The sequence below is a fragment of the Lissotriton vulgaris genome, unplaced genomic scaffold, assembly GCF_964263255.1.
Source record: "Lissotriton vulgaris unplaced genomic scaffold, aLisVul1.2 SCAFFOLD_582, whole genome shotgun sequence".
Lineage (NCBI taxonomy): Eukaryota > Metazoa > Chordata > Amphibia > Caudata > Salamandridae > Lissotriton > Lissotriton vulgaris.
The window spans coordinates 565,677-587,978 of record NW_028254378.1 but is presented as its reverse complement, the minus strand read 5'-3'; the positions used below and the strand labels follow the sequence as shown (position 1 = coordinate 587,978).

General features: G+C 43.2%; 1 protein-coding gene across 1 annotated transcript in view; it reads right to left on the bottom strand.

Annotated features, from left to right (window-relative positions):
* The window catches only part of RMND5B (required for meiotic nuclear division 5 homolog B), a 100,111-nt gene that overhangs the window by 60,437 nt on the left and 17,372 nt on the right, over positions 1-22,302 (bottom strand). Inside the window, exons 2-4 of the mRNA XM_086951651.1 lie at positions 17,469-17,645; positions 658-803; positions 44-181 (exon numbers count right to left, since the gene is read on the bottom strand). Coding sequence (XP_086807777.1) covers positions 44-181; positions 658-803; positions 17,469-17,607 — 423 coding nt within the window. The 5' untranslated portion in view covers positions 17,608-17,645. The remainder of the gene's footprint in view (positions 1-43; positions 182-657; positions 804-17,468; positions 17,646-22,302) is intronic.

The window sequence follows — 22,302 nt, the reverse complement described above, 5'->3', positions numbered from 1 at the left end:
CTGTAGCACCTGCCAAACTCAGCAACCCGAGCTGGTGGATTACCTGGCACAGCTCCTCTGCCACGTTCAGTAGGCCTTGCTGGTATAAATGTTCTACAATTGCCATCTGCAGAAGCTGCTGTTTGTCACGGCCTTCCCAGACACTACTCGATACAACAGCACAGATTTCTGCATCAAAGTTCTGTAAAATTAAAACCAAAATAGATTAGGGTCCATGGACAGTGTAAAGGGCAGCACTGATGGCATACGCGCAGCATGTAATTTAGGCACTCTCCATGTCTCTACACTCACACAGACCCACAACTGTAGGTAATGATGACAGCTCTTCCCCACTGCCCTCCTCCACCAGACAATAGCTTGCTTTTTACACCATGCTGAATCCTTGCCCAGCTACGGGCAAGGAATCCCCCTACTTCCAGGAAAGTTTACCTGACTTCTCTATGCCACACAAATGGTTCTCTGTATTTACACTCACTCCAACCACACCAAGGTCCTCCCCCACCCACTACCGACTCAAATGTTTCCACAAATTATTATTCTTGGCTCCATGTAACTCATACAAAAGCCTCACTCTGTACCCAAACCCCTGCAAACAACAGACCCAATTCAGGCTGTGGTCATGGACCAGCATCAGACCGTCTAAGAAGATGTGCTTACTCTATCAATAGCTTTGCCCACTCTCGAAACACTGCTGTGGATGTCTTTGTGATCAGAAGCCAACTTCTGCACTGTGTCCTTAATCTTGCGGCAGCACTGTGACATCACCAGTGAAAGTGTGGGCGTCAGCGGAGTTCCCTGTAAAGCTAATTTGCAAAGAAATGTAAAGACACCTGTAAATAAAATGCTGCCAGTAGACAAGTGACTACATTTTGTCTAGAAGCAATTTAGTTCTGGAGTGTGTGCATGAAATGCAAAATACATTTAAATTACACTGTATCATCAATAAGTACAGAAATAAAAGAATCCCAGGTAAAATACTTCATGGGGCTGTACGAGATCACAAATATCTTAATTAAAACTTACATGACTATAACACCTGTGGCTGGGGCACTGTTGAAGGTTTACCCAATAACTGCACCAAGGGCTGATCCCTGGGAAATAGAATAAATGGCATGTCTACCTAAGATAATCTGTTGCCCCCACGTTACTAGCTGGAGATAATAAACGTGAAGTCATCAAATAAGCTGCATAACATCATTTTGCTTATTTAAAATCATTTTTTGTCAAAAATAATTTAAGCAATTCATCCAAATTACATATAATGTAGATACTTTAAGTACATTAGGTGAGGGATTCCACTACCTTACAATCGGCTCCCTTACAAATGTCTACGGTAGCAAAAAATAGACGTTCAGCCTACATAGGACCTAACCTGGCCGTCACTATAATATTAGATACAAGATGTCTTCACCGCCCTGTGCCCAAGCATGATCTCCTTATCAGCAAGTTGTAAATCCAGGCCGAGACAGATCCTAGTGGTCTAGCTCACTTTTTCCGAAAACCTCCCCAGTTTTGCACATGTAGCAAACATATGTAGCAAATTTGCAGCCACCAACCTACGTTTAGGACATTTACTCTTATACCCCCGTCGTACCCCTCATTGCCAGCCCACCTTGCTATTCTATCCGGAGTAGAATATAGTATACACACAGTTGTGAATTGCTGTAGTCTTAAGTGTTTGGAGTGTATTGATCTCTCCACCATCTTTAATGCAGATGTTACCTCTGTGTGGGTGAGGCCGCACGACAAATGATTACTCCATTTCATAGCAAGTATAGAGCCGTCATTAACTCTATACTGGCAAAGATTCTGATAGAGCTAATAAGCGACTTCTTGGATATCCCGTGAAGACATGTCAACAAGTCAGAACTCTCAAAGGTCTTTATCCCCCGACGCCGCAAGTAGTAATCCCTCATCTGTAAATATTTTTAGGTCTCGCCTCTCAATGCGCATGCGCATTGAGCAGGGCGAGACTATAGCGACTTAAACAGACTTTACCCAACTAGTATCCCAAATGCGCGTGCACATCATCAAATCGCCATCTGTTCCCCAGCAGCACTCCTCCCACACCTTTGAAGTGAAGCTTAGCCTCACTTCAAAGGCCCCTGCTGATTCACACCCTCATCGCCGCTCTCCCCGCTCGGCCCCCTCCCCTGCCCGCCGTGTCACATTTCTCCTCCCCCCTCCCCTTCTCTGCCCCATAGTAATTTCCATCTTGTGCACACAGATGTTTTGGTATTTGCTCTTTACTGTGTAAAGACGATTGGCTGTGACTCTTTGCACAACTATCTCGCTGCTGGCCTTGTGTGCTCCGTGTTCCACGGCCTCGCTGTGCCTTCTATACACGTCACCCACCCACTGTAGCGTCCTTGCTGAGATACCTCTTTCCACACGAAGAAACTGGGTGACCGGAAATAATATATGACCGCGTGATGTGGAAGTCGAGGACTCCGCCACTGTTGCACAAGGTTATTTAAACAGCTGGTCCTACGCAACCAGCCCTAACCAGCCCTAATTGCGTTTCTGTGCACTTGTGTAGCCTTGTTTTTTTTTTGTTTTAGTTGTAGAGATGAATAGCTTGACTTGGTGCCATTCCGGCCCAGCAGGCTGGTGACCCTTCCTGCAGCCTTTGTTAGTTTTATTCAGAGGCCACCGCGGTCCGAACACTTGGGCGGATTTTATGGCCCTCATTATCACGAGATCCATTGCATACACTTATGAGAGTTCGACATAGCCAATGGCGGGTAGTTTTTCAGCTGCTGGCTGCAGGATGGCATGGTACGTTAGTTCGAGGGTCGTGACCTCGAGCGTCGCACAGTTTTTCTTCCCTTAGTTATAGTGCATTGACTGGAGCTGTGTGGAAGTACGCATTTTCTGTTCCTGCTGCTGTGTATTTGCCTGCAACGGGGAGGGCTTGCAAACTGTGTCGGTGCACGCAATCTTAGTTTTTTTTGCTGCACTGTGCTTTTATAGTGACTTCAGCTTGCTGGGCCGTGTCGAAGCACCCATCCTCTGCTCACTGGTGCACGTTTTGTATGCATTAACTAATTGGATGCAAGGCAGTGTCGAAACATGCTCTGTTCAACTTTGCGTGCAAATGTATGTTGAATAGGCTGGCGTATTTATTGTCAAACTCTAAACTGGGTCTGCTTAGTTTCTTTGCTCCTGTTCCACACACATTCTTTCAAGAAATGCCTTAAGCCCATAGGTTTTCCTTATCATGCAGTTCTGTTCAATTTGGCACAGCTTGTTAAGTCACTGTTTTTCTGGTATGAAAAGATCGTAAATTATAAAAAGATGTTTAGAACCTAATGAGTAAAATACTGAGCGGAGTATTTTTTGGAGCTGAAATGCCGCCATTACAATTATAAAGTGCAGGAAGGGCATGAAAATTCTTTCTAGCCATTTGGCTGCACACCTCCTGCCCGTGAGGGATCTTGCGTTCCTAGCAGTTATTAATTTGTATATAAGCAAGTGCCACGATCCAAGTTATTGCTCAAGAGGCCTCTGCAGGTTGCACCACTAGCTGGAACTGCTATCGCTTTTAAATACCATTGTAAGCTTTCCCTACTAAACATATCACTACTATAAGCATAACAGTTTGAATAATTCCAGACCAACCAAAGCAGTCAAATGGCCTGGAATTGTTTTAATGTACATCTGATAGTTAAAATGATGTGATTCATATAGAACTAAACAGCGCCACCATATGGCGGAATGCTCGAAGAGTCCGTGTTACAATGAGGTACCATGCCGAGCATTGAAAACAACCAGCACCACAATAAAATACACTGAACATAATCTTAACAAAAGTTATTTACAAAAGTTTAAGCTATTGCCATTAAAAATTACAATAACTTTTAAGTATTAATTAATTAAAAACATTAAAAGACATTGTTATTTGTAATATCAATACATGTAAGTCACGTAAATACAACACATTGCATTACAAATGCTATCGGTGTCACATTTGCGAAAGTTATAACTATTGGCATTGTAAATGACAAAGCTAATAATTTAGTTATTTTCAAAAACAACACAAATAAAAAAAATTGACATTTACAAGACAAATAGCTCAAACTTTCCTAATGCGAGACCTATTGCATTTCCAATGCTTGTTTACATTGCCAATGGGGAGATCCTAGGAGCTTTGCAGACTTTCAAATGTACTAAACCCATTTAGATCGTATAGATGTCCCAACCGCTCAACAATAACTGGCCCAGATTTTACCAGCTGAGATGTGGAATACATCTGGAAGCATTGGATTTTCCCATAAAGGCAGATTTGCATGAATGAGCGGTAGAGAGTATTTAGATGAAATTTCCCGCCATATGAAACCTATGCCTACAAGTGCCTTAAATCTTACTCTCTTAAAATAATTGGGATCATTAGCTCTGTATAAAACATTCTATGTCTGATCCAAGTGCGAAAAAAATAACAAAATTCTGGTTTGTCTGCTACCAACAGATTGCGAAGGAGTCCAGCAAATGCAGCCCAATAATACAACTTAAAATCAGGGAGCTATAACCCTCTCTGGTTAGAAGGAAATTTAATAAATCGTATTGCACACTGTACCCACTTATAACCCCATATAAACTACAATTAGCCCCTTCCAGTTTTAAAAAAGGGATTTGGAACTTGAAAGGGAACTGCATGAAAAAGATAGAAAAATTCTGGTAATGTATTCATTTTAATAATATTGCACCTCCCCACAATACTAATGGTAACATATGCCAGCCATACAGTTTTTAATGAAGGATTTCAACAAGGGCTCATAATTTAACTCCACAGCCTGCTCCACTCGTGGGGAGATCTGGACCCCCAAGTATGTAGATGATGAATAATCACCTGAGATGGGTTTACCAGGTTGAAAGTTAAGAAGGACTTGTGTCTTACTAACATTCAATTTATATCTTGAAAAAAGTGCTGCATTTATTATCTTCCTCTTTGATATAGTCTAGCACAGCTGTAGGATCAGAGGCATAGACAGCCAAATCATCAGTATAGGCAGTAATGTTTAGTTCACATGGTCCTACTCGGACAGGCTGTATGTGTGTAATTAAGTACAGCGAACATAAGAACGGCACGATATATAATGCAAATAATAAAGGGGAAAGCGGGCACCCCTGCCGGCTGCTTGATATATCCAAAATGAAGTGGATCGTGAACCTGAATAAGCAAGCTGCGCACTAGGAGTATTATATAGAGCCTGCATCCACTCAAGCCAAAAGCCACACGCATTCCCATGTAATTCGATCAACCGCCTTTTCGGCGTCCAGCAGTACCATCCCCCTGATGAGACCCAAATTTTCTGCCACATCAAAGGCAACTAATGCGGCGTGGATACGGTCCGTAGTATCCCTGCCCTGAATAAAACCATGTTGCTGACTTGAAACTAAGCCTGCCATCACAGGCACCAACGGGGCTTCCAAAATTTTAGCAAAAACAAAAGCATCCGCATTAATCAGATATACAGGGCAGTACAAGCCGCATTCCTCTGGTGCCTTATCTTTCTTCAGAAAGATATTTGCCATATTCCATGAACGAGGCAGATCCCCACTCCTCTCTATACATCGCATAACTTCGTACAGTAGACACTACACTATTATTAAAGAGGTTATAAAACTCAATTTTAATAACAATTTTGCACACAAAAAATAACGCAACCCATTAATATATTTTATCTATACTACTATTATAAAGAGAGAACTGTGCCCTTGAGCCAGGTAAACTCGAAAAGTACACCACCAATCCAAACACCCAAGACATCTTTGAAAACGTCACGTCAAGCAGAAGGACGTAGGCTATATAAAAATTTAAAAAATATACATTCTTTAAAAAATTTACGAATAAAAAAAAAGTAGTCCCTTGGAAGTAGCACCGGCTGCGACGTGCATGATGACATCGGGAGCGCGGGGAGGAGCGGCGTTCAGGAGCAAGAGGAAGAGCGGCCGACATGAGCGCGGGGAGGAGCTGCGGACAGGCGGGGAGGAGCGGCGAGTGGACAAGCGGTGAGGAGCGGCGAGAAGCGGAGGAGCGGTAAACTCAGCAGCGGGGAGAGGAGCGGCGGATGAGGTAAGTGAAGCAGCCGTAGGTGCGCACCAAGGGACTGGCGGGGGCCATGAACACGGAGTGCTCAAAAAGCATTTTCCTTAAAGTCGGGACGTCGGCGGAACAAAGCGTGGGCAGAAGCGGCCAGGACCTACGACGGGCGGGGGCCATGAACACTGAGTGCTCAGAAAGCCTTTTCCACAAAGTTGGGACGTCGGGGGAAACAAAGCTTGAGCCAGGACCTACGACGGGCGGGGGCCATGAACACTGTGTGCTCAGAAAGCCTTTTCCACAAAGTCGGGACGTCGGGGAAAACAAAGCGTGGGCAGAAGCAGACAGGACCATCAAAACGGCCGCTCTGCTGCGCCTCTCCTGCTGCGATGCTGCCCCCAGCCCCTTCTGACCCGGGCAACGCCGGGGCGGGCTGCTAGTTACTTTATACCAAAGAGAGGGCAAAAGTGCAAAGAGAAAGGCATTTTGACCGGAGAGACTAAAAATGTGATTCTCCTTCTGAAGCATGCAAGGCAAAAGAATGCTTTTTTGTGCGGAAAAAAAATAGGGTTTCTTTACAGTCAAACTAGTGATATGGAGAATGAAAATAGCCTCCTTTGTTTGTGGAACAAGCGATTTTTCTGCATACCATATACATATTATCTATCTACCAAGTCCCCCGCACAAATTAGTAAAATAGAAAAAACTGTTCCCATTGGCCTTGCATCACTCAAAGTGACGTCTTTACAATTATACCCAACATGGCTTAACATCATATTTGCTAATAAAGTTAGTAGAAGTCCATTCTTATTGTTAGTATGCCAGTCAACATGCCTCCTGCTGTAAGCAGAATCCCGCTTCCTCAGGGCTGAAAACAAGCGCGAACCTCACAATCAAGAAACAGTCCGCAATCTCTATTGGATTAACTGATTAGTTAAAGTCCTTTCTTATTGACAGTATGGCATCCCAACCTCAGTGGCTAACCATGCTTTCTTCATTGATCCAAAACGTTATTTAAAAATCCTTCTGCTACAAAATATGATAATCCAAACGTTTTATAACAATAAAGATGAGAAAGATTGGAATTCTAATTATGGGGTCCTCTGCTATACACCATCAAAGGGGCATGCACTTTGTCAAACTGTGCCTGTGATAGGGCATTCAGACAAAGAGTCTAGCAAAGCAGTGTTACGACTGGACTTCCTGATAATTTGAATAAAATGGAATCCTATTCTTCTATTTTTTTATACAAAAAAACAACAGGGGGAATCCCAACCATGCTTAGCCTCTCTCTCTCCATCCCAGTCCATCACCCTGTGGTATTAAAAGGGCTCTCATCCACTGGGATTACAAGCTTCATCATAGAGTCTTTGTCCAGATATCTAATGCATCTTGACAGGCTCAACTTTGGTAGCCATGGAAGCTCATAGTTATTAAGGGTGATCCTAGATTTAAAATTGTCTAGGGTACCCGGAGAGTTCATTTTATTTTCAAAGGGCAACCTGGCGGAGTAAAAAACAGATGGGGGTGCACTAAGGAAATTAGTATCCTCTTTATTTTTATACAACTTTTTGACTATCAAACTTTATAGCAAAAAGATTTTTACGTAATTATTTGGATCAAACGAGATGATGGCCTCATTACCATTGAGGATGGGCTGCTATACCATTGAGGATGAGCTGCTATACTGTCAATAAGAATGGACAATTAAATCGGGGACATTGTGGACTGTTCCATGGTTTTCCCAACATCCATCTGAACAAGAAGGCTCCTCCGGATTTTCGGGCATCCATCTCAGCATGAAGCTACTTCACTGCATTTTCCAGAATTCAGCTGCACATCACTGCTTTCCCACCAAACCACGGTATCATCTGTTTGGACCTAGGACCAGAATCCCTTCTACCACAGTAAAACACCAATCATTGTGTGTATCTCAAACACCACTACACACCATTCCCACTCTCACACCAAGGCCCCATAAACATACTCATCATCCTCACAAACCTAAAATCAACAACCTAATTCACATACTAATCACTAGAAGGCACCAATTATCAATGTGTCTCCACCTTCAACTCCTGCTCATCAATTCACACTGAACAATAATTCACACGCATCATCACACGACACACCATAAGACCAGGGTCTCCAACCTTTTCTGCCATAAGAGCAACTTATGTTCAAAGAAAATCATCCTGAGCCACTGATATTTTTGGTGTTGTAATAGTGAGCATATCAGAAAAGATTACATTATTGACCATACCATAAAAGATTATCAGCAATATTCACCTAAGTGCATCAGGCAGGGTTGCCAACAATAAAGTAATATAAAAGACTTTCTCAATATGGATTATACATGGTGACTATACAACAGCCAAAGCTGCAAGGCCTCTGGGACCAAGGTACTATAAGTAATAAGTCTCTTCAATGCTATATAATTTATCACTCAAAAATTGAGTTTTAAATATCATTTATATTTTCAAACATTTTTTTCCAACATCAACTTAAGAGATCTGAACATATGCATATGTATGTCTCAAATACAGGTTTTGTAACGTTGGGATGCATAAAATTAATTCAGCAAAGTAAAAACATCTAATTTTGCAGTGTCTCTCTCGCTACTCGTTGGAGAAGCCTGACCTAGACACTTTTCATTACAAAAACCTGGTTCACACCTTCTTCCAAGCACACAGTTTTCATCCTCCTCTCCTCTGAATACAGCATCCAACACAGAGGCCACACATGCAAAACTGGAGGGGGCTAGCATACACAAATAAACATGGCATTACACCGTTTTTATCATGGTTACTTCCAAGTCTTTTGAGCTCCTCTCCTCCCACTTATCTCTTGCAGTCTGCAAAAGGGGCTCCTTTCATCTCATCAACAGATCATCTGGAAGACCCACAAGAACTCAACAGCGGAAATGCCCGACCTCATCATCTCTGCCTCTATCTAACACTCACATTCCTACCTTCCTCGCAGACTTCTATCTGCCTCAGGACTTTGAGCCCCCACCTGTGGTGGACTTTAACAGAGTAGCATTAGGTATTTCCTTAGGCTCGCCACTGGACCCATTACCACATAGAATTCGGAAAGAGCTGAGCTTAGAGCGATTTCCGATTACCAGACAAATTTGTAATCAATCACTGTCCAGCGGGTCAGTGCCGGACTGCTGGTACAAGCGCTGGTGACATATTTGCTGAAAAAAGCAACGCTGGACCAAGCCTGCCCTAAGAATTATAGAGCTATCTCCCTGTTGCCCTACCCGATAAAGATCACAGAGCGATTGGTCAGCAAGGCACTCTCCCAATTTCTGGAAACTAACGACATACTGGAGGACATGCAATTTAGCTTCCGCCCAGGTAACAGTGTTGGACGATCTTCGACTGCGGAAGGACAGGGGGCAGTCAGCAATACTTATTCTGCTTGACCTGTCCGCCGCTTTTGACACGGTCAACCATGAGATACTCTGGCCAGGCTCAAGGACATAGGGATAGGGGGTACAGCATGGAAATGGTTCCAATCGTACCTCTCCAAGAGACGATAGGCAGCGGCTCTTTCACGGTTTCAGTCTGAGTTCACTAATAACCCACATGGCGTTCCTCAGGGGTCTGCTATCAGCCCAATATGATTTAACCCGTTCATTGGCCAACGGGAGTACTCCCTCCCTGGTGCTGCGAATGGCCGTTGGCCTTCGCAGCCCCACCCACCCTTTAAAACGCCCGCACCGCGGTGGAATTGCTGCCGCGGTTAAAGGCATTAACGTCTATTTGAGACCAGTGCTGGCGGACATTAAAGCTTCCTCGTTCACTACCAAATGATTTCTGGCCTATACCAACCGATATTCCTCTAAGACCTTCAGGGACGGGACATAATTTGGGAGTGATGTTCGACAACAACCGGAGACTGGAAACCCAGATCAACAAAACTGCTGGATGCTGTTTTGTTCTCATCTGGGTGCTCCGAAAGATCCTCCCAATGCTACCAGAGGCCAGAGCACTGGTAGTCAGAAGCATTATTTTGAGTAGACTAGACTACTGTAACGCGCTGCTGCTAGAGTATCCCAAGTACCTAATTGAGAGACTGCAGAGGGTCCAGTCAATGGCTGCCAAGCTGGCTTTATCAAGACGAAGATACTCATCCGCCTCGTAAACGCTGGCAGAGCTACACTGGCTCCCAGTGTTAGAAAGGATAGCGTTTAAATCCCTCTGCCTTGTGTTCAAAGCTCTGCACACTGCTGGACCTAAACCCATGCAGTACAAATTCGCATGGTATGTCCCCACCCGCAGTCTACGCTTATCCTCTGCCAATCTGGTTAAGGTGCCCAAATTCAGAAAGATAAAATCAGGTGGGAGAAGTTTCAGCATTGCAGCTGCAAAGCTTTGGAATAAACTCCCTACCGATATCAGACACAGAAGAGCTGATGCAGTTTAGGAAAGGAGTCAAAACCTGGCTCTTTCCCAGGGAATGAACCATCTCATAATCAGCCTGCCTCGATCAATCTGCTCACGGCCGTTTATCCATCCACAGCTGATTCGAGCACATGTTTGACAGCGCCAGGATACCCTTTGGGCGACAGTGCGCTTTACAAGTGCTTAATACATACATACATACATACATACAGCACCACAACCATGAAGTCCTTGTCTCTATACAGAACACTCTAGAAATTAAACACCACATCAGACCCCCAACACAACTTACTCCAAAGACAACACACACTGGACCTTATCCTCACTGCATCCCCATCATCTACTGCCAGTCCCCATACTTCTGCATTGGACAGATAATCTTGTGGTACCCTTCACCATTCCACACACACATACTCCTACATGAAAGGTAACAAAAAAGTTAGAAAGTTACCTTCCGCTCCTTCTAGTTTATCCATTTACAAGAACCAATCAACTTATCCAGACACTTCCAGGTCTCAAAAGATATGGGAAACATCATTTACTACGAAGGCATCACCACGCATAACGTTTACCACGGTACACTTACCACGCAAACGTTTTATCAACTCGGGTGCCTTCCACGACCGTCTTTACCACGTTCTGCGTGGGTTGGGGGAAGAAGTGGTATTCCATCCAGTCGTTCTGCGTGGGGTTGGGGGGTTGATTTGGGGGGCTGGGGGGGTCTCCCCCCCAAAAATAACAAGCAGGTTACTTAAAAAAAAACGCACATTATTTTTGAAGAAAAAGGAAAGAGCCTCCCCCAAAGACGTGCCGTGTACGTCAAAAAAGCAGTCCTTTTTTTATTTTGGTAGACGTGTTTTGACGCTTGTTTCCATGGTGGATGGAAGTAAGGGCTGCTGGTGAAAGACGTGCAGGTAAGACATTTCTACGCGTAGTAAAATCCTACGTTGTAAATTCCAGCGTGGTAAAGCCACTTGCGATGTAAAATTTGCGTGGTAAAGCCATGCGTGGTAATTGAAAGTGTGGCATAATCATATATTCAAAAGATATTAACACGCTTAACATCTACAACACCACTCTGAAGTATCACACAGAATGCTATTCTGCTCTGAAAATTTCTACCTTCAAGCCCAAGCGGTCAGCACCCTGGTACACCCATGGACCAGCCAAAAATGACTGCACCACATAGACAGAAGTAATGGAGAAGATCAAAATATCAGGAATACCTTGCCGTTCTGAAAGCACTCTGCTCCAACCATTGTTTAGCATATGACCACAGCAAAAGTCATCTACCTAAAGACCATTAGCAAAGTAATAATGAATAGAAGCAAAGTGAGATGAAATTAAAAGTTTTGCTTATAAGGCGCAGCTGCCACTCCTAACGGAGTCTCCTGGCGCTATGAATAACAAAGATCAGCTGTATCAGATTAGGACCTAGATTAGTGCCAGGCAACAGGCATCTGATGTTCCAAAGATCCATGTCTTTAGAGCCTTTCTGAACTGCTCTTCCGGTTCCGTTGCTCTGAATTCCTTTGGCATGCAATTCCTAGCCTTTGCCCCTAAAACTGTGGCCGATTACCCTCCTCTGGTTATCAATTTGAAGCCAGGCGGTTTAAGCAGGTTTGCAGCGCTAGATCGGAGTGTTCTCACTGTAGTATATGGTTTGAATCTTGTTGAAAGGTATACAGGACCTAGCCGGCAGATTGCTCTGAAGGTCGTCAACAGTAGTTTAAACAAAATTCTTTTATGAACAGGGAGCCAGCGAAGGGTCTTCAGGGTGGCAGAAGCTCTATGAGGAAGCCCTAGGACCAATCTGGCTGCTGCATGCTGTACTACCTGCAGTCTCTTCAGGGTAGCTTTGTTAATCCCTGCCAGAAGGCTATTACAGTAGTCCAGCCGTCATAGTATAAGAGCCACTGCCACTGTTTTTCTTGCGGCAAGCAGGATCGTGTGAAATAATTTTTTCAGAGTTTTAATATGGCCAAAACAAGTCCCTGTTACCTTTAGGACATGAGGTTTGAAAGAGAGGGAAGAGTCAAACCATACTCCCAGATTTTTTGCATCCTCCACCATTGATGGGGGGGGGGGGGGCTACAGTGTCATCTGGCCACCAATCCTTTGGTTGGAAAGGATTGTTTTTTCCAATCGGTAGGATTTCCGTCTTATCAGAATTACAGCAGAGATGCTTATTTTTCATCCATTTGATGACTGCCGTAAAACAAGCTTTAAAAATTTCTTCGGCTTCCGTGGAGTTTTTTTCCAATGACAGGATCAGCTGAGTTTCATCAGCGTAAGATGTAATTTCGATCCCAAAAGCCGAGATAAGTAGGGCCATACATATATTAAATAGAAGTGGACTAAGAGTAGCCCCCTGTGGGACACCCGTGGTGACGGTGCGTTCCGACGAGAGAAAGGATCCCAAAGAGATAACCTGCTTCCTATTTGACAGGAAGGGTGTAATCCATGCCAATGCAGAGTCAGAAATGTCACAGGATCTCAATCTGGCTAGCAGAATATTGTGCAAGATGGTATCAAATGCGGCAGACAGATCCAAAAGGATCAGAACTGCCTTCTTGCCATTGTCGGTTATAAATATCAGGGTGTCCAATATCTCGAGTAGCGCGGATTCTGGCTAATGTTTTGGGCGGAATCCAGATGGGGGGGGGTGGAAGATCAGAGTTGACTCCGAAAAGCAGGAGAGTTCTTTATAAACTATTCTCTCTGTGATCTTACCCAAGATCGGTAACAGGAATATGGGCCTGTAGTTAGAGAGGTTAGATGAATCTACATTCAGTTTTTTCTAAAGTGGCTTCACAATGGCGAATTTCCATTCGTCCGGTACTATGCCAGTAGATAGAGAGGTATTCACAATGTTATTAATCACAGGATTCACTATATCGATAATATGATGTAATAATATCGGGGGGCATGAGTCCAGCGGGGAGCCCGATTTACAGGCTAATATCGCCTCCTTAGTCTGGGATAGCGTGGCAGTTTGGAAGGCTTGAAGGACAGAGCTATCCTCTCCATAATCTGGCACCTTTCCCTCAATGTGATCCGGGAGGCTATGGGTCTCAAAATTCTTTTGGATGGTCTTAATCTTATCTTCAAAGTATAGTGCAATTTCATTGCATAGCTTATGAGAAGGGGGGATTTCTTAATGTAAGGCTTTAGGATCTGTAAAGGATTTTACAATTTCGAAGATTTATTTTTGGTTATGCTTGCCATAGTTATTCTATTATAGAAATATTTTTTTTGGCTAATTTAATAGATGAGTGATATTGTTTCATAAAAGTTCGGAAGGTCTGCAGATTGGACGCTTCCTATCCTCTTCTCCATCTGCGTTCCAGTTGTTTGCAAGTGAATGAAGTCCCTCCAGCTCTTTCGAGAACTAAGGATCATTATGAATTTTTCTTTTACTCATTCTGGCAGTGCGCTTTAAGGGAGATAATTCCTCACATATAGACATTATCCAACTATGAAACCGGTGAGAATCCTCTCCAGGTTCTCCCGTAAGTGTTGGAACCGTGTCTTGGGCGATTAACGGTAAGGATGGATTAGTGGCTAATAAATGCCATTTCCACCTCGGTGCCCCCGTATTATTATTCATGGCTGCACAGTCCTTATTCGGAATAGGAAAGACTAAAGGAATACAGGAAAGTCCTCTTTAAGGTCTCAAATAATTTGTCATCCCCATACCAGAAACCTCTGTCATATAATCATGCGACCAGTGCAACACTATCAATCTCTTCTTCACTGAAAAACATACAATTTAGCATCATCTATTCATCCTCCTCCTCACCATCATCTTATACCCAGCTGCCACATGACTAACTAGTCATCCTTAAACACTATCTCCCACACAGACCTCAACAATAGTCTGAACTCACTCAGAGCCACTTCCTCAAGAATGACAAGCTTTCCTACTCCATTATGCCTCTACGCGGAGAAGTTCTCACACCCCTTCTCCACAATGTCAATGCTTTGTTACGAAAGGCACCTTCCAGGACAACCTCAAGAACGGTCAGATCCTACAAATGCTGAAAAGTCTAGACTAGATCCATATGACCATTTTAACTTCTGTCCTATAACCCACCTCACATTTGTTGAAAAATCAAGATGGCACCCAACTACAGGCGCACATTAGTAATAAAAACCTACTCCAAGACTACAAATTCAGATCATAACGCAGTATTAAAACAGCAAGTCACCTAAACCGCAACAACACCCTCTTCCTCAATGACAAAAATAACACTTGTCTCCAGGTCCTGCCTGATTTCTCTGTAGCTTTCAGCATCATTGACCATCCAGCATTGATCTACAGTGAAAACTTGAATTAGTTTCACTTGCACAAACCTACATTTGTTCACATCCGACCTCGCCAATCAAGAACGACGTATTGAGGAAGGAACTACCAAATCCGGACTCTTCCTACCACCTAGGTACCACCATGTATCTGTGCTGTCACCCATCATTATAGGCCTTTATATGGAACCACTGGGATCCTTCAGATGCAACACCAAGATCCACCAATATGCTGCACCCAACTCTATGTCAAAATCTCCTTAATCAGCAAGACTCAAAGCCGGATTCAAACATATCCAAACTTGAATGTCAACAAAATACATGAGGACAAGCCACTCGAAAGCTACATTTCTCTTGCCTGCCAACATTCAGCCATCATTCCCCAACTGCACTCCAACTAGCGGAATAAGCCAAATTCCTCAGATTCACCCGTGACTCGAACCGCTCACTCAAAAAACATAGTGCCATATTAGCCTGGTTCCAACTCTCCTGAAAGAGGGAAACCTCCTCTCCACTCCCAGACAAAAATGACAGTCTGAAGCACTCGTCCTCCGTCACCTAGATGGAGGTAATGCCTTGTTCAATGGCATCGCAAAGACAACCCTTATTCCCCTGGAAGACGTAGCTCTAGCAGCAGCACGGTTCATCATGGTGCTGAAGAAATCAGACCACATCACTCTTCTAAAGGATTTTCCCATGCCCTGCATATCCCCCTGCAATCCCAGATGATCTTCAAGATCAGCTGCATCACAAAGCTCCCACCTCACCAAGATCCTAGTTTACCTAGCTAACAAACTAACAATATTCTGAGGTCAACACCCCATGAGGAGTTCCAACATTGCCTTGCCAGATTAGAGACTAAACACTGCAGGACCGAGGTAGCAAGAAAATATGCCTTCTCAGCCTATGCCCCCAGTCAGACATCTCAGCACCACTATTCAACAATTCACAAAAAAACGTAAGACTCACTTCTTAGAAGAACACTACCTCAGAGAGGCCAACTTCTCACCTCTTCCACTAGCTCTACATCTTCCTTCTGAACTTTACCCGTATACCTTCACAGGGTCTTGATCCCTGTACAGCATTCCACTGTAAGAAAGCTAGGTTTATGCTTAAGAAATGACAAAAAATGTATACTTAAATGTGTAGGAGCGCAGTTCGTATTAAACCCTGAGGAAGAAGAAAATTGGTGAACACGAAACACATGAGAACTGACTTCTAATAACTAGTAACTTTATGATATACCATATTGAATTCATCTGTAAAGATACATTTTTAGTTAGTAAAATTGCTGTGGCATGCATTTTTGACTGAAGCATAGCTATAGGGAAAATAAACTTTGTTAACTCTCCATTACAAATGATTTCTTTAAAGGGTGTGGTCTTGTCACATACACGTTCTGCACCCACCACTGAGGACCAACGTGCAGTAGGACTCTGTCCAATTGTGTAAAAACATTTGACCAAAAGTGAGAAACTATATACTGTCCCCACAAATGGGCATGGAAATTAATCAAGATTTGCTGGAGCATTTTGTGTTAAAGATGCCTAGGATACACTGTGTAATAGCGGTCCTTAAAGAAAATACTTAATTTGTAGTTGGCATACAATTGACAGTGCTGCCAGGTATTTAATGGTTTAACTGGGTATGTATTTAAATGATTCAGAAGAATAACAAGAAGTTTGTATAATATGGTCAGACTGCAAATCAAGTGGAAACGGCAAAAGTTGCATTGCTTGAATCCAGAGACATCCTTATGACACACTTGTATATGTATCTAGTATGTGTATCTTAATCCTCTAAATGAGAAGGTACTCATTTAAATATTTGACTTTTGGATTAGCCCTGTCTCCTTGTCCTGAAGATGACCTTGGAAGTAACAAGCAATTATGGCCGCAAGTCAACATACAAGGTCATAAAATATCAGAATTTCAAACTGTAAAATAGTATGTCTCTAATCATTGCCTATTTACTGTACTAATAACTGGGTTCTTTTTACTAAAAAACATATTGTACCACCAACAAATACAAAGGACTATGCCACCAGTACTACTGTGCCTCTTTCTCATCCTTTAAGTTCCTATTCATGAGCAGCTTTTTGACAATATCGATTTCTAAATATTTGGGTTTGTAATGTTTACAGCTAGCTTTTAAAAATTAAAAAGACATGGTGCCTGATAATCACAGAATGCATTTTCCACTTTTCATTAAATTGATTAAGTTAGAGCACAGTAATGTAACATTGTCTCTCTGTCATTTGTGACTGGGACAAAATTATCCGGTGATGCAATGTAAGTTGTGTAGAATAGATGGTTGAATAACAGACAAGCCCCAAAAGATTTCTAGCAGAAATAAGATAATGGATGCAGATGACAAAAAACAAGTGCATAAGATCTCAATAAAGAGAGATTGGGTCACAGAAGTGGTAATGGGCTGGGGGTCAGGGATTTCCTCAAAACAGTTCTCATCGAGAACTAGGACCCACGTTTTTTGTTTTTGATGGTTGTTCTCTAGCGGCTGTTATGAAAGGCTTCAACCTGACTATACTAGCTGCTTGGAGTACTCAACAAATCTTTCTACACTATGGGTCATTCTTTTGATGTGGCAAAGTCATGGATTAATGATATGCTTTTCAGACATTGTACTGTTTGATTAACTGACATGGTGTGGGGGGATGTGGGGTATCTCAGTGGATGGACAATGGTTACCTGCACTGGAGAGTTGCTCACGGAGCTCACCAACAGATCGGAGGAGTTCATCCAAGTTCTGGTTGCTATGTTGCCCATAACTCAGGAACTTGTGCAACACTTTTTCCAGCTCCCTCTCCACGCAGGCACACTGTTCCATGATGGACAGCTACAGCAAACTGGGAAGGCGTCAGTAGCCTAGGGAGAAATCACCAGCAATTTTACATGTCATATTGATTTTATAGCTTGTCATAGCATTGAGTCACTTCAATGACTCCGTTAGATCTGGTTACAGGCCGTGTACAATGAGTGACGTATAAACCAAACCATCCATCTGCAGTGGATGTATCCACTCCCCAGAGTGCTCTGCTGCAACACTCAAGGTCCCAGAATCCCACACAACCTTTATTTCCCATTTGCCCATGGTGTTCAATAATATTGGCAGCCTAATCTGTGACCTTCACGGATTCCAATGCATGTCTCGTCAACTGAGGAAGCCGCCACTGGCATGAACATAAATTAAAGCTCTCCTGTGTGCATTTCTTTTTGTGGTTGTACTGACAGGGCTAGTAACTGAAGAAACTACGCCAACTGCTTTTAAAGTTAAGTATTGCTAAAAAAAAATAGCCTGGAAAGGTAACATACAAGTTTATCATTTGAAGATCATTTCAATACTACACACATTTACTTTAATAGATCTTTGACTTGTAATGCTAACAACAGTACTTTGCATTAACTTGCACATTAGACTGGAAGTCTTGAGAGCTACAACAGCCTTCTGCTGATAAGGATGGGGCAGAGTCAATGCTCGCTTCAGAAGGAAGCTATCTCAGTCTTCCACTGCAGCGATGCGGTCTGCTGCTACAAATGCCATCCCTTCCGTTCAATGCCTTTCCGCCTACGTTTGCTCTCAACAGTACAGTATAAATAATGCATGTTGTCTTTTGCTTCAAATAAACAGCGATCCACAATTTGTGCAGAAATGTTTTGATTCAATTGTGTAGTATTGGGGTAGAATGTGGAACGCTCAGTATGTTCCCTGAACAGAAGGTAAAGGTTTGGAATGCTGGGGGAGTTGGAGCTGGGAAGTACATGTAAATGTTTACTTGAGTCCTACAGGGTTGTTCAAGAAAGGAGTTAAACAACTTACCTGGTGGGCCATCATTACTACAGAAATTGGTGATGCGTTGAGCAACCTCAGGAACCCACAGAATAATTTCTGCAGCCAAGGAGGAGTTGGGTATGTTGCTACCTCCTGTCAAAATCCTGCATGCTGGAAAACATTGCATTCAGCGATTTTTGCCAGGATTTCCAGCTAGGCACAAAAGCCCACCACATGTAAAGACTGACATCTAATTACCTGGGAAATTTCCATGCATGGCCAGTGATTTGTGGTAGTCGGCAGCCTTCAAGCATATTTTAAAAGGCGCTGCCACGCGATTGTGCACGCCTTGTGAGGAGAAGGAGACACATCCTAGTTATGACAATGCATCAGCGGGACTGAGCAGATGCCTCAAAAAGAATTAGCATGTATCAGCTGCACGTCTCCGAGAAAGTCTTTCGTTGAGAGCAGCGCGCAGGGCCGTACATAAACGCAAGAGATCTAAAGCCACGACCTCGACGGGCAGCCATTTTGAAAGAAAAGAAAGGAGTATAAACAAGCACAGATCTGTTGTAAATCAGAGAGGCAACTGATCTGAGGTAATTTATGTGCATTTCTGGGCAGATTTCAGATGAGAGCACCTTGTGCGCTTCCTTGCTAGCAGGCATATGGACAACTTGGAAATCGTACGTTTTGAAGTAACTTTATTTTTTGCTTTGTAAACTGTGAACAGCTTCCTTATGTTTTTTATTGCTAATCGAGCATGAGGAATTCTAGCATGTCTGCAAACGAGGCTGCTCCAGCAACTCTTAATTATGCTTTACATCTTAGTTCACCTAAAGATTTTTTTGCACCTCCTGGTGAACCTGCTGTACAATGGGATGAATGGTAAGAATATTTCTTTAATTATATAGCTAAATTGGAGGATTGTGATGGAACGTATACACCTGAGAAGAAGAAAATAATCTTAATGTACTGTTTGGGCCCAGAGGATTTGTGAATGTATAACCAACTTCAGAAACATGAAAGGAGTGCAGGTGATTTGGATATTTTCATGACAGCTTTGTTGGATTTGGATGAGCATTTGTCACCCACAATGTGCGTAGCTGTTATGAGGCATGCTTTCTTCCAGAGAAAGCAGAAAAAGGAGTCTATTTTTTTCTTAAAACGTTTCATTTTATTTAATATGAGATCTGCAATACATCTCATATATGAGAAAATATGCGGACATCTCATCGAGCAATAAAATATACAGTGATGGACAGGTTACACAGTTTCGCCTATTATGTCTCATCGTCTGAGCCATGGTCTACTGCACTGGGGTACATATATATCCTCTGTATTCATTCCATTTGCCTCACACCCTCCCCCATTTCTTGGGGCATCCTCTATGAATATATGTAGCTTTTTCGGCCACCATGATCATGTCCATGTCTCTACACCATTCTGTTACGATTGGAGTTTGTGCTCGCCCCATGTCTGAGCAATGTTTCATTTTGCTACCATCATCCCCATTGTTGCCCACTGAAGTTTGAAGTTTATTTATTTCGCATAGTTAATTAAAACCAGTGCAATACATGTTACAAATATTAATAAAACGTCGTTGTTTAAAACCATTAAAAAAATCAAGAAGTAAAAAATGAAATTACAATAGGCCGGTTAAGACACGCTTTTTCACTAACTGCTCGGAAGAACTGATCCCCGTTTTAGCTTGCGCTCGTCCGATTCGACCATATACTTGGTTTAGCGCATGGACTCTGCTTGCACAAAGTTGTCCCCCTAGTGCTAGATGGACGTGTTTGATATGATGTTATTAGGTCCAATTGTCCATCTGCAAGTCAGCCTGGCTCTGTAGCGTTTCCTGCCATTTTAGGCATTCTCTGTTCGACCAGTGTCAGAAATTTCACAAATCTTCAATTTAATTTGGCTATTTGACGGATTCAGGCAGGCGAGCACCGCTTGCCCTCTGGTGCAAATCCCTTTTTGCTTGAATTGGTCTTTAAGGAGCAGTTGTCGTGCATACTGCAGCTCTTCAAATGATCAGATAACGTGAAGGATGTCACCGTAGTTGGATTTACATAGCCTGCATGTTTCTTTTCCGTCTTTCCTCAGCCATGGTGGTAGGTGCCCTGTGCATGGAAGAATCCCTAGTCTGTGCCATAACAGATAGTTTAGTGTATTTGTAGTGGCGCATCTTAGTTTGTGCCAACATATGATATATGTCCCATACCTGGCTAAGTCTTGTTTTTGCAGGCCGAACTTCAGTCTTATTTGAGCCGGAGACATGTAAAGCGGGAGGGAGAACATTATTCTGTAGGCTTTGACCTGTGTGCTGTCCAGGTCTTTAGAATCTCTTCCCCGTATTGCCTCACTGCCGTAGGTGATCGAAGGAAGCTCTTTGGACTAAATTACCTTCAGAAACAGGGTCATAGTCAGACCCATCAGTTGGCTTGCCAGATTTTTCATTGTCATGACAATCAGTAAGCCTCTCCTTATTTCCTGCTTCTGGTGCACAAAAGAACCTTCTTAATCAAATTTGACTCCCAGATATTTGTACTCACAAGCTGGATGTATTTTTGTGCCTCCAAGAAACAAGTCTTCTGTTGATTTTTGTTGTTGTTTATTGACATTGTTCGTGTTTTGTTGAGGTTTATTTTTAAGTTGTTTTCTGTGGCGTATTTCTACATTGCGGTCAATAGTCATTGGAGTCCAATGTAGGTATGACTAAGTAGGACTACGTCATCTGCATACATAAGGTTGGTCAGAGTTTTCCCGCCTACCCATGGTGAGTGGGAGTTGCAGGCATCGAGTGCTTTTGGTAAGTCTGCCATAAAAAGATTAAACAACATTGGCGCGAGCACGCACTCTTGTTTCAGTCCTTTAGTAGTTGGTACTTTGGAGGACAGGTGAGTGCCACTTCCTAGTTTCACCAACACCCCGTATTTCTTGTGGAGGAGCATCAGCATGTTTAGGGTGCGCTGTAGTAAGCCCCATTGCGCCAGTTTCCCCCATAGTCTACCTCTCTCGATATTATCGAATGCAGCGCAGAAATCGATGTAACACAGATGTAAGGGGATCTTAGATGATTTTGCTGCCCACTGTCTATCTGCGTGGTTGAGGTCTGTCGGTTCCCATATGTTTAATAGGCAGCACTTGGGAGAAAGCGGAACTATGTTCCCGCTTACCTCTGTGATAATATCCATTACTGCTGTCCAGTATGATGTGATCCCCGGACACTCGCACAGAGTATGGTAAAATATGCCTAATTCCTCACCTCGGCGCAAACAGTACGGGTCTGAGATTCTGCCTATCTTGTGCATTGTCACTCTTGTGTAGTAGGTCCTATGCAGTATTTTTAGTTGGATGAGATGCATTCAACTCCACTCCTGAGGCGGAAAGCCGGGAGTTAGCACGCATTTTTTAAAACTGTCTAAATTGTTTTTATCTTGCTAATTTTCCCCCTGATTCAACTCCAATACTCGCAACAGACCGCCCAGCTGAGCCAGGGCTGACGCGGCATACTGTTGCCAGGGCAACGCCGCCTCCCAGCAGCGGACACGCCCACTCGCGCTGACCACGCCCACTTGCAATATATGAGCGCACGCTGACCAAGAGCGAGCGTTCATAGAACTCCACTCCTGAGGCGGAAAGCCGGGAGTTAGCACGCATTTTTTAAAACTGTCTAAATTGTTTTTATCTTGCTAATTTCCCCCCTGATTCAACTCCAATACTCGCAACAGACCGCCCAGCCGA